Source organism: Primulina huaijiensis, chromosome 5, assembly GCF_012295235.1.
Source record: "Primulina huaijiensis isolate GDHJ02 chromosome 5, ASM1229523v2, whole genome shotgun sequence".
Taxonomy (NCBI): Eukaryota; Viridiplantae; Streptophyta; class Magnoliopsida; order Lamiales; family Gesneriaceae; genus Primulina; species Primulina huaijiensis.
Window position 1 is genome coordinate 18,548,466 of NC_133310.1, and position 17,976 is coordinate 18,566,441.

General features: G+C 35.1%; 1 protein-coding gene and 1 pseudogene across 7 annotated transcripts; both read right to left on the reverse strand.

Annotated features, from left to right (window-relative positions):
• Positions 1-710: 710 nt before the first annotated feature.
• On the reverse strand, positions 711-11,328 carry LOC140977708 (poly(A)-specific ribonuclease PARN-like; annotated as a pseudogene).
• LOC140976784 (uncharacterized) lies at positions 7,589-15,346 on the reverse strand. 7 transcript variants are annotated; one of them, XM_073441094.1, is made up of 6 exons: positions 14,959-15,346; positions 11,474-14,820; positions 11,279-11,350; positions 11,048-11,178; positions 8,573-8,843; positions 7,735-8,456 (listed from the first exon to the last, which is right to left on the reverse strand). In XM_073441094.1, exons 1-2 carry the CDS (start codon positions 15,125-15,127, stop codon positions 11,567-11,569), a joined length of 3,423 nt encoding a protein of 1,140 aa, XP_073297195.1. In that variant the 5' UTR covers positions 15,128-15,346; the 3' UTR covers positions 7,735-8,456; positions 8,573-8,843; positions 11,048-11,178; positions 11,279-11,350; positions 11,474-11,566. The 7 variants fall into 7 exon arrangements, with proteins under 7 accessions (XP_073297194.1, XP_073297195.1, XP_073297196.1 ...); XM_073441095.1 differs by having other exon boundaries at positions 7,736-8,456; positions 11,048-11,169; positions 11,274-11,338; XM_073441091.1 differs by having other exon boundaries at positions 7,737-8,456; positions 8,573-8,873; positions 11,279-11,338.
• Between the last annotated feature and the right edge of the window lie 2,630 nt (positions 15,347-17,976).

Here is a 17,976-nt window from a genome sequence, read left to right on the forward strand (position 1 = left end):
ATAGACAAATAGTAATTGACTTTGGTATTTAAAATACATAAAAAAATCTTTCCCAAATACCCCTTTCTCACATTTCTCATATTTTTTATCATTAAAAAACACAATTAAAAAAAAAAGCAAAAAGAAATTAATATATTTCATAAAATTTTTATGCAATATGTGCATATTTCTACATATATACATACATCACGTGCTAAAATCTACTATTTTTTAAAATTAAAAAAAATATTGAGGATTTGAACCTAGTCTCCTGAATGAGAGAAGTCATGTTTTCAAGCCAAAACTCTTGGCCTAAAAAAACTATTAATTAAAGATGTACAACTCGTAAGTTTCGCATAATCTGGCCCATGATGCCCATTACCCACCCTTGTAATTGTCATCACATTTTTCACATCGGAGACACAATTTAGTGACCAAATCGAGGAGGATACAGATTGGAAGAGTAAAATGTAAAGCAAAAACTAAAATATAAAACTACTAATCACCTACCAAACATTTACCATTGAATTTATAACCAATGGAACAACAGACGCATAAGGTTTTATTTTTAATTTTGAGACAATCTAACAACCGTATAGAACAAAAATAGCAAGAGAAACGATAATAAGGCCTCATCAAAATTGCAAGATAAGAAATAAATATATAGGACACTTGCGATATAAAAATTGCAAGAAAAATAAACCACAAATGCTTGCAAAACTNGGGGGGGGGGGGGGGGGGAACACCAACTCTTTTTAATCCCAACTTCTGAATCATTCTAATACTAATAAACGCAATGAAAATGTTGATGCTTCAAAAAATAGAACATGTAATGTTGAAGCAAATAACATTTCTCCGGATGTCCGTTCCCTTCATAAGATAAATCTCAACAAGTACCCCATGACTAAAAATAATATGATTCAGGCAAAGAAAAAAACACAATTCTCATCTTATTTGATGGCCCGATCTCGAATGGGGCATAAAAAGTTTCCAAGTTCATCACTTGGAAAATGTCATCTGGACAGATTGCAATTGCACCCGTTTCATGGTTCATCTCTTTCTCGTTTTGGCAAACATAGGAAGCATTTATTTCATTTTCTTTCTCAGACTTGTTTGTCTTTCTGCTTTCAACCTCAGGTTTCAGGAATCTGCTTTTCATTTAATCTAAACGGCCACAGCCTGATCTGAAAATAGCACTTCTGCCAATGGAGAACTACAAATATCTTTATAAATCTGGTAACTGGCAGCACGAAGGGACCCTCCTAAAATTATCGACAAAGGATGCAAAACAGTTAGCGGATTATTTTCTCTATCTAAGCTGTCCTTCAATTCAAGAAAATCAGAAACTAGTTTCGCTTCGTTGAACTGAACAAAGACAGCAGTGTCATCCAAATGGTAAATCAAAGTTACAGAGTCCTTGCCAAAAACTTTATGCATACAGTCTCTAATATCTCCTGCTCTAAGTTTCGAAGTCAGGCCCTACAATAATACCATATTCGGAAACAAAATCTTCTTATTCTTTTTATGATAATTAGAGCCTAAAGATTCTGCATCTGACTTTCTTGTTTTAAGATTAATAACATCTCCGTTCACCCAGCTGAGAGAGAGGTGGTCGAGGTACTTTTGGAGCTTTTCATTTCCTGGTAAATCTAAAGGGGGTGCTTTGTTGTTAAAATCAATTCCTAGATGACAGCATGCTTGAGCAAAAACACATCCTGTCATAAAAGCATCATATCCTGCTTCGTGCTTGGCCCCCGAGTTCCAATTTGAGAACCTGTCAATTAGTCTTCAATTACTAGTCACAGAAGGTTTCCAAAACCAATATTACTGACCATTATGATCTGGTTATATTTAATCCTCGAGCAGGATTCTTTTATCTGTTCATTTCAATTCTTCGGGTAATTCCTCTAGCATGTATGTTTTCATTGAGAGATTTATTATTGAGTGCCTGTTCACAACTTCTTATATATGTTTTCCTATTTAATCAATGTTTCTTCCAAATTTAATGAACTTGCCTCGGTTGTCCATCCTGCTGAGAGAGGCCGTTCCGTTTTTGTGCTAAGTTCTGTTCCATTTAAATATAATCACGAGACAATTTTTTTTTTTTGGAAAAGTGGAATTGAGAATTCTGATTTCTATTATCATTTCAGCTTGTGATTGAATTCTAATGGTGTTAAGAATCTAGTGACAGCAATGGTCACAGTTAGTGAACCAACTCCTCTGTTTTGGGATTCCGGTAGATTGGGGTGTCACAACACTACACAATCCGAAGACAATTTAACATTACATGGAACCAATGAGAATATATGACAACTCAATTGTGAATGCAATATATACGTTGACCCATCAAATGACAAAAAAAACATTAAAAATACTAAAAGGTGAATTACACTTATTTGTTAGTCTGTTTGTGTTCTAAACAAAGATATCTGGAGAAGTTCTCAAAATGGATTTTTTTTAAATCATAGTCATTAGTTGATGTCATCGTGCTAAAATTTCCTTATGCTCCCTCATTATTTCCCCTTGGGGTATGTATCTAGAAATTTCACAAACTTGGCAGTATTAACTTGCCTTCAAAGATCTGTTCATTCTACTCTTGTTTAGGCAAATGCATGAATCTAATTACTCTCAAACCCTAGTTAACTGTTGAATATAATTTCTCCTCAAGCAAGGATAAACCGTTACTAACTATCAAAATAGATACACAATATTTGCCTCAAATGTTAAAAACTGAAGGATAGCAAACCTCTGATCGTCAACTTGAACTTCCACTCTAATGCGTGATTTGTCAGCCACACCACTGACTGGGACACTAAAAGAAAATTGTGGACAGAGTAAGGTAAATGCTTTGGAAAGAGATGTGCCGCCTTACTTCATGATATGAAACAACGCATCATCCGCATTCAGCAACACTTTAGTGTCAACTATGTATGGGAAATACATCTGAACAGCTGAGAAAAATTCGTCAGCCGATGAAGGAAGAGGACTGACAAATTTGCGGTAAACATGTGCAATATCTGCATGTCATTAGCAAACCAAGTATGAGAAATAAATGATTTAAAATGAAAATAATATAGAACTCAATACAATACTTGTAGTCGTGTACCAAGAAGGCAATTGTGACCAACAATCAACTTTCTCTCCGCGGAAAGGAGATCAGTGACATGTCGTAACCCTTGTAGCTCAAAATCAACACGCCTTCTACAAATTGCTTTTAATTTATTAAACTGAAAATTACAATATCATCTTCAGTAAGAATGGGAAAGAAATAAAGGACAGAAGAGATCCGGAACAATTGTTAGGAAGCACATCTACAATAAACTTCAAAACATAGCATTCGAGCTGCTTATGGAAGCTTCACTATTTTCATCAAAGAATTTCAATCAGTAGACTTAATCATTTAACAAATGATATGTCAATATAGCATAAAAGCTTGTCACCAAGTTCAAGAGTAATAAGAAGAGAAACCAACTCACCTTCATATGTACATGCATTGAAATTAAACTGGTATTTTGCCAAGAATTCAGCGAGGAAATATGTAAAAATTGTACCTGTCAAAGCAGCAAAAATGTGGTTTTAACTACCATCTCGATGCAAGTGAAATATATTCCATCCAGTCGGTATTTTACAATTGCAAAACAAAAAATTCATATGAAAAAGGAAACATCATAGTCGTCAGAGGCACAAGATGGAAAACGCGTCTTGTTGTAGAGAGATGCATGAAGGGATGATACACAAGGATCTACATACTTAAAGAAATTTCATCACATATCACCATGCATTGTCCAAACTATTGACCGGCAGCAAAATTAATAAATATCAGTCTATATTGCAAAGATGATGAGAACCAAGATATAAGCTATGGTGTGACTGGTGTGATAAGCCTCTCACACCACATAGAGCTGCTGGAAAATTCATGTGAAAAGTCAAAGAAAGGAAAACCATTCACCAAAAAACGTAGAATCCAATTCTGATTGCTGAATCAAGAAACCTCTATAGCCATGTGGCAAGAAAATGGGATTTCTTATAGAAAAGATAGTCGCATTCTTGAAGTAGTTTGTTTAGCACATTTACTATTGATATTCAAAAAAAAAAAAAAAAAGGTGAGGAACTTTAACTGCTATGTATCTTATCGATGGAATTCCAACCAAAATTCTTCAACTCAAAGTATCTTGTCAACTCTTTAATTCAAAAACCCTCTCCATTCCTTAAGATGATCACCACATGTAAGCTTCCTTTACTCCTTCCTCCTAAAATATTTTGGTGTGATGTGTTTGTTTATAATTCCAATCCCGATAAAAGAAAATTTCATCCAATAGCAATTAAGGGCATCTTCTTGGGATATTCTCTTTCCCAAAATGGCTACAAATGCTATTGCATGTCACTCAGCATTAGTATGCATTTGTGACACCAACATTGTGAGGACTCAAAAGCTTTGCACAGTGGATAATATTGTTATTATATGTGATGTTTCAATTCGTCAATTAATGTACACTCTTCATTATTGAGAGAAATGGTAAAATCAGATTGCCGCCCCTCAAGGAGACAACTAGATACCCCTGCACATACGGAGAGATATCAACATCTACTAGCAAGCTTGATCCTACTCTGGCTGTTATAGATTACAATGTCAACATTGCGAGACAATTTATGCATTCTTCCACCTTGAGACAACTATAAGCAGTGAATCAAATTCCACGGTGCAAAAAAGGTACTCCAGGGAAAGGGTTACAACTCTCTAGAAAGAATGAGCAAAGAAGTGTTGAATGTTATGCAGATGTAGATTGGCAGGAATACAGGATCAGTTGACATAATGCCCACCACTAGATATTGCACCAATGTGTGTGTGTAAAAAGTCAATTGCCGGAGATAAAAGCAATTGGTTATCGCTAGAAGTAAATGGTCGTTGAAATGGATTCTCCCTTCTTGTTATTTCTTTACCTGCTACTCCTAAAGAGGCAAATACTACAAGCTCATACAACTTTTGCCCACTTTCTATCTTTAGTCTTTTCAAAATAATCCGACAGCAACTGGTGCATTTGATCTTCGATCAAAGCCAACTGAACATTTTGGGATCCATACGGTATCAATTTGCTAAGGACAGAAACCAAACCAACCAAATGAATTTAAACAAATTGAATTAAACAAAATGTCAGCCTCTAATACCCGTGATTGTATACATATATTACTCAATCTATTCGGGACAAATATGAAAACTAATATTCTAAAATTCAAAGATACTTCCTCTAAGAAAATTAACCTCCAATACTTTGATAATTTCATAAATTAACATCAATTTACTTTACAGCAAAACCAACTCTCCAAATTAAATCCTGAAAAACTTACGGATGGGCGACGAACGAGTGGGCATGAGGGTCCCAGCGAAAGGGACACACCCCAAACTGAACGACGGCGAATTTCTCGGCGGAGTCTTTGACTTTCAGGTACTGTATGTCGGCTCGGTCAAACTCGAACGAATCCCGCCACGGTGCGCTGGTGAGCCCCGTCATCTCCAAGTCGATAGACACGAAGTCTGCTTCCTTCACGTGGCGCCGCAGCTCGGCTAGAGCCGGTTCGAAGTCCGAATTCGTCACATTCTTCAGCCCCGTGTTCGAAGCCGGTGAAGAGCATATGGAGCGGGTGAACGGTGGCGACGAGTTCGGGCCTTTGCGGGTGAGCGGTGGCGACGAGTTCGGGCCTTCAAGATGGCCCGAACCAAATAGAGTTCCTTCGTGCTCTCTGATAGCTCATTTTCCAAGGGGAAATTTAGGGCATAGGGATTGGCTTCTGACTCATTTAAAAAAAAATTGACAAGTCAATTTATATAAATATCTTTATATTTAAATGTAAATATATCATTAACTTAAATTTTTAATATTAATTTCATTCATCTCATTCAGTCGATTCCAAACTAGATTTTTCTTCCGTCGACTTCTTTCCATTTCTTTTCCGATCGTATTAAAATCTGATAATATAAACATTTATTTCGATTTATTGTTTTTGTTTCTTCGACTCACTTGAAAAAGAAAAAATCGACCAAATTTTAGGTAGACGTGAGTCTTGGTCGACCCAAGACAAATTTTGCTTGGGTCGACAAATTTTGCTTGGGTCGACAAAATTATGCTTTGGTCGATCCAAGCAAAAGACAAAACTTTGGGTAGGCCAAATTTTGGTTAACCCATTTTGGGTAGATCAAATTTTGGTCGACCAATCAAAGTTTGGTCGACCAAAGATCCAAAGGTCGACCAAAGATCTTTTGGATCTTTCGTCGACCTAAATAATACTTTGGTCGACTCAAGCAAAATGTTGGGTAGACTCTACCTAAAATTTTGGTCTACCCAACATCGATCAATTTTCGGTTCATTCACTCCTTCTTTTTGTATTTGAATGGACATTGTATTGATTTTTTTTATTTCGGTTTAAGTATTTATGGTGGAATTTTGTTGCTGGTCAGTTTTTTGGTCGACCAGGGTGATTTCTAGGTTGATTCTGGGTCGACCATGATGATTTCTAGGTCGACCATGTTGATCTCTAGGTCGACCCATGTTGTTTCTAGGTTGACCAAGGTTGCTTTTGTGTCGATCATTTTTCTAACACATGAATCCATAGATTTGACAAATATGACCGATAATTACTTAATTTTGACGGATAATTACATAATTTTGATCAATGTTGCATGTTTTTAACATATGAATCACACAATTTCACAAGTATGTTCTATAATGTTACATGATTATGTACATGTTATGACATATGAGTCACAATTTCACAACTATGTTACATGTGTTTCGACATATGAGCCACAATTTCACAATTATGTTATATGTTTTAACATATGAATCACAATTTCACAACTATGTTACATGTTTTAACATATGAATCACAATTTTATAACTATGTTACATGTTTTAACATATGAATCACATATTTAGCTGCATCAACACAAAGTAGATCTTGTTGTTTTTGGGTCGACCCTTGTTGTTTGTCTTTGGGTCGACCAAAATTTTGGTGTTGCTTGGGTCCCAAATTGCTTTGATCGACCCAAGCATCAAGCAATTTGGGTAGACCAAATTTTTTGGGTTGGTCTACCCAAATTGCTTTGGTCGACCATGGGTAGACCAAATTGCTTGGTCGACCCAAGCATGGTCGACCAAATCTTTTGCTTGAGTCGACCAAAGATTTAAATTGGTCGACCAACTTGTTTTTGTATCTGAGTTCTTGTAATATGTTTTATAATCATTATACATTGTATTGATCTTTTAATTATTGGACATTGTATTGATATTTTTAATTTTCGATTTCAATAAAAACTAAAAGAATAAGATAATTAGAATAAACAAAAATTAATATAAAAAAACAAGCGTGACACACCATGTAATTATGGGTCGACTAAGAAGAATTCTTGGTTGACCAACAAAATTTTGGTCGACCAAGAAAATTAATCTTGGTCGACCCATAATACTTGGTCGACCAACTCTTCTTTACAGTTAATATAATAATCAAAAGTCAACTCCTTGTTTTTTTTAAAAAAAAGTTAGAGTACTTTTTTTTTAAAATTCTTTCTGTCTCACTCCTATTTTTTTAACTGGCCCTTTTCCAAGCCCAGAACATCGACATAATATTTTAACCTTAAAAAAATATATGGCTTTTTTCAGAATACTTACTGTTATATTTTTGTCGATGCTCATAAATCATAATTAAGATTTTTACTCACGAAATTATAATAAATCACATGGTGATTCTTGAATGGCAAGATATGCTGTGTTTTTATTGATTCGCCAACTAGATGAGAACTCTAAATATCGTTTGATTCAGTTGATACAAATGAAACGACGATCATATGAACGGACATATATTATAAATCTAACTTTATTTAATCATGGGTACCAAACTACACATGACTCTGTTTTGATCAGGTTTATGCCATTTGATGAGCAACATATGAGTCTCCACTTTGTTTACACATTTTGTAGACTCTATCTTAGTACATTGTAATGGGAAGAAGCACATCCAACCCGTGAATCACATAACACCTGCGAGTATATATGTACACAACACCTACATTGACTACCTACCTTCATCAATATCGACGGAAAATGAATTCCAGGCATTGCAAGTCAAAACACACGAATTTCTGTAAGTTTCACATGTCTGATTCTGCACTTGTGGAAAATGGTAGTGGTGTGACGCTATTACGCCTCCTTGTTGGCATTGATCGTCTTGTGGTCATGACCAATAATTCAGTGAGCCACTTCTCTTATTCGAGTAGTTGATTAATTGCAGTTCACAGGTAGTCACAAAACTGTTGAGCTTGGAACGTTGTGTCACCATGAATTTCAGCCAGATAAATTTTCACGCAGCAAGCTTTAAGTACATGCACGACCTGCCATTTCAGACAAGCAATAAAGAATCTTTTTTAACCATCTTCAAGGAATCAAGGCATGCAACACCAAAGAGGACAGCAACCAGAGCATGCACTGCAAACACGCAAGTAAGCAAGTGAAGGAGTGAAAAAAAATGGCAGAAACATGTGACTCTAAACGATTTGAGCAACCAAACCCAAATTAGGTGGTGGGAATGAAGACGTGGATACCTCAATATACTTATATTTCCATCCAGTCCACTTTTATAGTAGGAGATCCTCTTGGTTTGTCGCCGGTGAGTTTGCTTCCATTTTTTACCCATTTGGAAATGTGTCGGCTTTCAATCACATCAGCTATGAAAACCACGCACTTCATCTCTCTTTGTTGCTGGCAGATGATCTTCCTCACAGTAGCGATATTATAGGTATGTTTTGGGGCAAGTCACCTTCACAGTACACATTGGATGCAAATCACTTCCCTCCTTAAGGATTTTTTCTCATTCTGCAATAGTGTTTCATACCAGATCCGTGGCTTCGATCAGAAAGTACAAAAAACGAGACAAAATTGTGATATAGGATTTGCTTTCTTCAAAATATATGTGCTTTGTTGAATGTTTCTTTGATAAGTGTTCTAGTCTCACCTCCAATTATTTGAAAATGTATTAGTCTAAATTAAATAAATAAAAATGTCAACCCAGTTATTTATATCTTGAATCAAATATAATTACTCTGTTAGAATAAAAATTATTTTATTTTATTTTAAAATATATATATAACAATAACTGAGTTTTTAAAAAAATTGAAATCCTTCAAGTGTTTCACCATATACAAGGTATTTTAAAATAATCCTATTTGAAAATCCATGTCCAGCCTAAAAAAGAATTTCATAAAACTTGTAAGATTCGTTATGTTTAATCTAATACTTGTTCTAATGATGGATAATGGATTTAAACTTTGAAACTTAAACTTAGATTTTTGGTAAAAGTAAATATATTACTTTGTTAGCATAATAGCATTAATATGACCATAAATCTTTATTAGTTATCTTAGTTAATTTGCATTTATATATTTATTTGCACATTATCTAGATGATATCATATTGTATGAAGCTTCTTTGTGCTTAAGCATTATTTAATTACACATCTTATATAAAAAAATGATGACTATTTGTGATTATATTGCATGATTGTATATGATTATATATAAAAAATTACTTTAAAAAATTCAACCGCCTGGGCACCGCCTAGGCGGCCAAGGCGGTAGACAGTCACCGACCGCGCCGCCCCGCCATCGCCTCCCGCCGTTTACAACCTTGATTATGTGACTAAATTCAATTGTCCAGTAGAGCAATATAAATTCAATTAAAATTAAAAATTCAGCATATGTATGTGACTAAAAAATTCAAAGATGCCCCACTACTTTTTTTATACCTCTATTATATTTGAACTTGAAATTTGAAATTTTTTCCTCATAATATAATGGGTATAATTTAATTTTATATTAAATCTTTGAGTTATAAATTTATTTTACCCCAATGTCGTTAGAAATTGGTCAGCCAAACAAATAATTTGTTTTTCCATCATCTATCCCTAACAAATAATAAACTTTACGAAAATACTCATATTGAGTTTCATGATATGACATAAAAGTGCGTATAAAAGTCTAATTTCGACAATACAAAATTGGAAAACAATGCCATTTATGATTTATCCACACTTTTATAGATATTTTATACACTTATCTCAATATATTCATTCCACTGTTTGTACTCATATAATGTAACATCAATCATTTTCAGTTCCCCACCTCAGAAAGATACTCAGCTTTTGAACATCTCTACAACACTATAGTCTTTATTCCAAGCATTTGAGTCTAATTTTATATTTTCTTTTGTCAAATTGATAACTTTAAATTTAAATATGTGACATCAACCTGCTTAGGTTTGGGGGATCCCAATAATGTCCATGTTTATTTTCTTCAGCCATTAGGTCAGCCAAATGGTCGTCCACCTCTCCATACATATAATGCCTTGATAAATTAAATTGTTTCTTATGCTATTCATGGACAAATTGATATGTGAATTATGTAATGCTAAATTCTAAACAGGTTATCCAAAATATAAAAATAAAGATTGGGTACTTCTCTGAAAATTATAATTACACGTTTCATCCCAATTATTGATATGAAAACCATTTTGGCCGTCTTTTATTGATTTTTACATCAAATCAATGTCAGGGGGCCAAAATGTACACTATCACATTCATCATCTCTTACTCCTACATGCCCATTTAGATCTCCTCCTGTTAAAATCATCTCGGCGGTTTTTTTGTACTACCTCATCTAGATCTTCTCAAAACCTATATTTGGTGTCTTTATCTAATCCTACTTGAAGTGCTTATTTGCTAATCATGTTAATATTTTCTGTTGCTAATCCTACTATCTTGAGAGCTATAATCCTTTCTCCCTTCCTAAGTACTCCTGCTACTCCATCCTTCACGAACTATCTACATTGATACCTACTCAATGTCTTGTTTCACTCTCTCTTGTATACCATGGCATGACTTATAACCTGAGTTCTCTATCATCTTTGCCCTCTCCCCAACCTGTTTTTCTCTTGCAAACACAAAATATTAAAATATATTATATCATATGAAATTCGTAAGAATATTTATAAGGTGAAAGATCATGTGCAACTTAGTAGCTTACCAGGCTTTAGCTTCTAGATTTTTCTCACATACAAATAGCAACCAAAGAAACCCCTTAAACCAATATGCAAATGTAAAGCCTGATCTCCCGCTCGTAAACCGTAGTCAAAGTAGATCAAGGTCCTCTCCGAACTGCATGAATAATAACATAATCACATGAAAAGATTGAGTGCATGAAATACTAAACTATTGAACATATTTTAAAGAACCACAAGCTTATCAGTGACCAAACCTAGAAAATGAAGCTCTGCCTCCAGCCAAATGTCCATTTGTTTCAGGCATTCGCTGATAACTGCATTAAGGACTGAGATTAAAAAATTAACTAGGAACCCAAAATAAAATTATATGTTGTGTGTGTGTGTGTGTGTTTTCCATGCACTTACATATGTCATATAGACAAGATTCAAGCTGAAAATACACAACAAACCTAGTTTCAGCAGTAAAACCAGTCTAGTTTTTGGAAATCCACAAAATCCCTGTCTTTCAAATAAGCCATAAGAAGTAACAATTCTAGCCAGTATTAATGGCACGACACTTTCTTTGGTCTGCGTCTTATGAGGTGTATTGTTTTCATGACGTCAATCAATTTTCCTTGCCATCCTTGGGTAGTTGACTCCTGACTGACTAATCCTCTTTCCTCCAAATCTGTCAATATGCTTTCACCCATCGCAGTATTATTTTCAGAATAAATGGCAGGGACGAGAACAGAAAATGTTGTGATATTGGGGCAGATGCCTCTTTGTCTCATCTCCTCATACAATTTAAAGGCATGAGAAGTATCATGTATTTTACAGAGGCCTGTTATGAGAACATTGTAAGCAACAACATCGGGATTTGCTCCATGAAGTTCCATTAAGTACTTCACATTCAGTGCCTCAGAAAGTTTACAACCTTTGCATAACTGATGAAGTAAGGTCGTGAAAGTTGAAACTGTAGGAACGAGTAGGCCCTTCAGCATACAATTAAGAAAAAAAACTCCCTCCTCTGTCTTTCCACGCAGCACAAGCCCTCGAACAATGGCACTCTGTGACAAACGGCAAGAAATGAGACCAAGTTCTTCCAGCTCATCTTTCAGTTTCAATGCTCCTTTTATATCTCCAGATTTACACATACTTTTAATCAAACTGCAGCATTGTCTAGAAGAAGGAATAAAACCATTATTCAGCATCTCATAAAGAAGTGTATGACACTCTTGGAAACGAGATACTCTCTTAAGCCCACTCAAAATAGAGGAGAAAATATCTGCATTTGGTGAAACCCCAACAGAGTTCATGACATTTAACAAGTCAAAGGCCTTCGCTACTTCAACTCTCTCACTATATGCAGTAATCAACAAGTTTAACGTTAATTGATCTGCTGGAATCCCCTGAGTGATCATCATTTTCAAAAATTTGGCCCCAACATCCAGCATACCAGATTCACATAGCATGAGAATTAAAGAGTGGCATGTGAACTTATCAGGAAGAAAACCATGTCTTAATATGCTTTTGTATAATGCAAAGCACTCAGAAATATTATGGCCCTTTGATTGCCCATGTAGGAGGATATTGAATGTTGCCAAATTAGGGCACAAACCTCTACCATCAATCATTGATAAGACATTGTGTGACTTAACCACCAGTCCCACTTTCGAGTGCGCATCTAAAACTGCATTGAACGTAATTATATCAGGACTGAGACCCCGTGCCACCATATCTTTAAAGAATCCAATACCCACTTGCGGATGTCCAATTTTAACAAGACCATTGATGATACATGAATAAATAAACTGGTTCGGAGAGACATTTACTCCTTTTACTCCCCTTTCCAACAGAAGAATTGCAGTAACAACTCTTCCAGCTCTACATAAACCAGAAATAAGACAGCCATAGGTGTAACTGTCAGGAAGCACATTATTTTCAATCATCTCAGATAAAAGGGTTAGAGCTAATTTGAATTTACCAATACTACATATCTCAGCCAGCAATGTGTTGTAGACAACAATGTCCACAGCATAAGGAATGTTTCGAAGTTTACAGAAGAATTGTACTGCCTCTTTAACATTTCCTCCTCTACACAATCCTTTCAATAGATTTCCATATGTGTAGAAGCTAGGCTGATGACCTAAACAAGCCATTTCATCGAACAATTCAAATGCTTTTAATCCTTCTCCTATGTTTGCATAGCCACCAATAATTACATCATAAGTGATGGGACAGGGAATTAGACCAATTTTATGGATGTGATGCCTAAAAACCTCAGCCTGTTGTACATATCCCCTTCTGCAAAGAGAGGATATCAGTAAGTTACAGATGAAAAGATCAGCACAATGACCACTCTGATGCATGGCCGTGTACACTTTGATTGCTTCAATTATCTCACCATGTTTGCAAAAGTTGTAAATTAAAGTTGAATATACAATGTCGTTAGGTCTGTTTCCTGATTTGTACAGTTTACAGATTATTTCCTTCACGATATTTACTTTTCCTGCCCTACAAAATCCACTTACAAGTGCTGAATATGTAACAATGTCAGGATTTAACCCATTATTGAACATTTTACCAAGTAAATGTACAGTTTCTGTCAGCGCCCCATTTCTGCATGCTCCATCTATTAGCATGGTGTACATCATACAATTAACACCCATTCCTTCCAGCTTTATCCAATCAAAAAGATCTTTTGCCAAATTAAACTTAGCATGCTTGCAGAATCCATTTATAATCGCTCCGTAAGTAACCTCACTAGGTTTCAATCCCATTTCACACATTTCTTCCAAAAGTTCCAACGCTTCAACAAAATTGCCTGAACGACAATGTCCATGGATCAAAGCATTGTAAGTGATGCAATTTGGTAAAATGTTAACCTTACGCATTTGGTTAAAGATCTTTCTGGCAACTGCAATTTTATCCTCTTTGACAAACCCATTTATAAGAATATTATATGTCACTTCATTTGGAATTATCATCCGCTTCTGCATCTTTTTCGACAGTAAATACCCTTTGGCGCTCCTATTATTTTTACATAAATTGTCTATAAGAATATTATAAGTACACAAATCTGATTCCATACCCTTGCAATTCATGCGATTCAACAACTCAATAGCTTCTTTATACCTACCATTCTTACAATACCAGCTGAGCACTGTATTGTAACTAACCACACTGGGAGCATAACCACTCTGCTCCATCTTCTTAAGTAAATAACCAGCCTTCTTCAGTTTCCCTTCCAAACAAAGGGCATTTAGCAATATATTGAAAGTTCCAGTGTTTGGACATATGCCTTTCGCAAGCATTTCCCCAAAAAACAACCACACGGGCGCAGCCAGCCGCCTTTTTGCCATAGCTGCAAGGATCATATTACAGGTAAATACAGATGCCAGAAATCCCCTAAAACCCATCAAACGAAAAATATTTAGAGCATCTTTTGTTGCTCCCTTCCTTACATAAACCCTTATTAAGAGGTCAAATACTCCAGGGTTAGAATCACACATACAATAAGTGTCCATTAGAGCAGAAAAAACTGAGCTTGATATAGAACACCTTCCCAATAAATTCATTAATATCGATCTTGCACAATCATACATTCTCGCTCTAACAAGAATGTGGACCGTAATGCAGTACAAGTAAGTTGTTTGAGTGAACTCCAAATCTTGACGCCTCACAACCCACTCCAAGAATCTCAAAGCCAACCTTCCATGAACAGGCCTCAACGGCCTCATTTTATATTTCATGAAATTCAACGACTCCCAACGACCAATTGTGAGAATTCTATATATACTACTAACCATTTCTTCACCTGTTTCCAAAAATCACCAAACAATCACAATTATTGACGTAGCTGTACAGTAGCAAGAACAAGCTCGTATGAAGAGCAATGGGTAAGATTACAGATGAAGATAGTCATAAACATAAAAAAGAAAAGAGAGACAAATACCAGGCAGCTTTCGCGTGTTGTCTGGTGCCATGCATTTGTCATCTTCCCACAATTTTTTTCGAAAACCTTTGTGGAAGCCCAGACGGGAGAAAGCTGTGGTTTTCGATAATTTTTTGCCGTCAAGACAAAATTTTGCGGTTGTCTTAGAGCTCCAACACAGTGAACTCATACTGATGTTACCGCTTGCAAATTGCGACTCTCTAATTTAACTTCACGGAAAATCCCTGAGGCTCCATGAATGTATGTGCACCATTTTTATCGAGATGATTCCAAACACAAGAATTTAAGAAAGGCGAATCGCTTCTATTGAGAAACCACCAGTTTCCCTTCAAATTAACATAGAAAAAATAAAAAACGAGTACCACCGGAAACAACAATTTTCAAACCCATCAATCTATACTTCTATACTGTCTATGCTTCTATCCTATCTCATAAAGTGTGACTGTGTTAAAAAAACTGCTTTCCTAAGACACTAAAATTTTTTCTTCTTTTATCCTCTTCTTCAACACCACATATAAATTATAATAATTTCAACCATAATAATTTCAACCGCGTCAATCCTACATCTGAAATCTTTCCAAAAAATGGAAGCTACCAACACATTTGAAAACTTCTCAATTTAAAAAAACTTACGGTTAGTATTTTTAACGCAAAAAACCTTTCTTTTTTGTACCATAATATTATTATATTTTTTTTAATTGAAATTATGTTTAATAGAGAAATAGATTTTTTGTCATATATAACAATGTGTATGAGCACACTAATTATAATATTCATATCAAATTACAAATGTCAAATATTCATTTTATAAATTGATTAAACAATATTTCAATTATCTAATATTATGTTACACGCAACGCGTGTGCCTCAGCCGCTAGTATGATATTGTGAGCGGTAGTAGAATACGACGAGGAAAAATGAGGAAAATGGGAGCGTTGAAAGTGTTTATTCCATAAAACGGAATTTTGGGTCGAAACTTGGGTCGAGGCTTGATGTTTGGACGGAGGTATTGAGTCGAGCTCGACCCAATTTTTTACTGTAACACGAAACAATTTTAATTTTTTACAGTTAATAATATTTATTTTTCCACGAAACTTGGAAGGGAACGATTGTAAGTTAACTTTACGACCCATCGACCCATGCTCAACGCACGTTTACACGACTAAAAATGAGATCCATCGACCCACGCTCACACGACTAAACATTGAGACTCGACTCATTGATATACATTAAACATTCAACTCATATTAAATATGGTTCGAGTGAACATGGGTCGACTAAACATTATGCTCGATTGGTCGAGTGAGTGGCTTTGCATTACATTCTTAACATTAGCATCGAATAAACGATACATTCTTAACATTATGCTCGACTAAACAACTTAATATTTGGTAGCGTTTCTCATGATGTTATAACATTATCATTTTTATGAATATCTTTTAAAAACTTACTTAAATTATAATATATATCTCATATTAAATTTTTTTACATAATTATAAATTATTTATATACTTGAAATACATTCTAATTATATTTCACGTCATCATCATAAGATATCGATTATATATTACAACATATCAATTTTTATGTTAAACTCAATCAATATCTTTTGATTATCAATTTTTATCTTTTAATTATCTCATATTAAAATGTTTAACATAAATATAAATTATTTATATGTTAACATGTTTAACAATTAAACTAAACATCGACTCAAATTATTTGCTCGAACTAAAATTGACTCAAACCCTAAACCTCAAACCCCAAACTCAATCCACTCGATCACCCACACCACCCAAAATGTACCCTCTCGATCCAAACACTAAAACTCAACACAAACACATTACAATCTTTGTCAAGAAAAACACAAAACTCACTTCACCCAAACTCCACCCACTCCACCACAAGCACATTACAATAACTTACTCCATCCGAACTTCACCAAACTCAAACCACTCCACCTAAACTCCACCACAAACACCTTACAATAATTCTTTCCACCCAAACTCCACTCAAACTCCACCCACTCGACCCGAACTCCACCCACTCAACCCACTCCACCACAAACACATTACAATCTCTGTCAAGAAAAACACGAAACTCAACACATTAATAAAATCGATTATCTTTAAATTCAAACAAATTACTATCATTCAACCGGATCTTCTACCAAATTCTACAATAGAAAGAAATATGTTTTGTTTTTTTATTCCACGTCTTCTCTTGATCATAGGGGCAATACTAGCATACACAACATGCTCGACCCACGGCCTTTTGAAATATGCAACAAGACTCTACCCTTGCTCTAATATGAATCTGGCTGGGCATGACGTGCTAAATCTTGGGAGTAGAGCCAGACAACTGTGTCGACAAGATTATACAAGAAAGATTCAAAGCTTCAAAGAATTCGGCATCCATAGCAATGAAATTGGAAGACATTTTAATGTTATTCAAGTGCTAAATTATGAAGAAAATGTCAAATCAAGACTCCGGACCCGAAAGCTCTGCGCTAGGGCAGTAAAATATCGAGACCGAGCGCGTGCCTCGCACTAGGGCGGTAAAATGTCACGCCCGAGTGCCAAACTTACTGCACAAGACAATGATTTCCAGAACACTCTGTGCCCGTGCGTGCCCACCTACGGAAAAATTTATCTTTACCTAATTTAGAGTTCTAAATTATTTGGTAACTAGATTTTCATATCTTTTAAATTAGTAAAAAATATATACGTGAATTTTATTATTGTAAACAATTAACATTGAGTTTTAATACAATTGTTTGAGTTTTTCTCTCAAATTCAAAGTTGTTTTGTATACACCTTTTTGTGTTTATCAAATCAAATTTATTAAAGTTTAACACTTTGTGGCGTTTGTCGATTGTTCTTCATTCGGGTTGTCAAAGACGAGTTATTTGAAAGTTCGTTTGAGATTGATTGTTATCTTCGTGAATATTTGTTGCTAGGCTTTTCGTAGATTAGATATGAATATCGCAACAATTACTTGTTTCAAAAAGATCTGGAT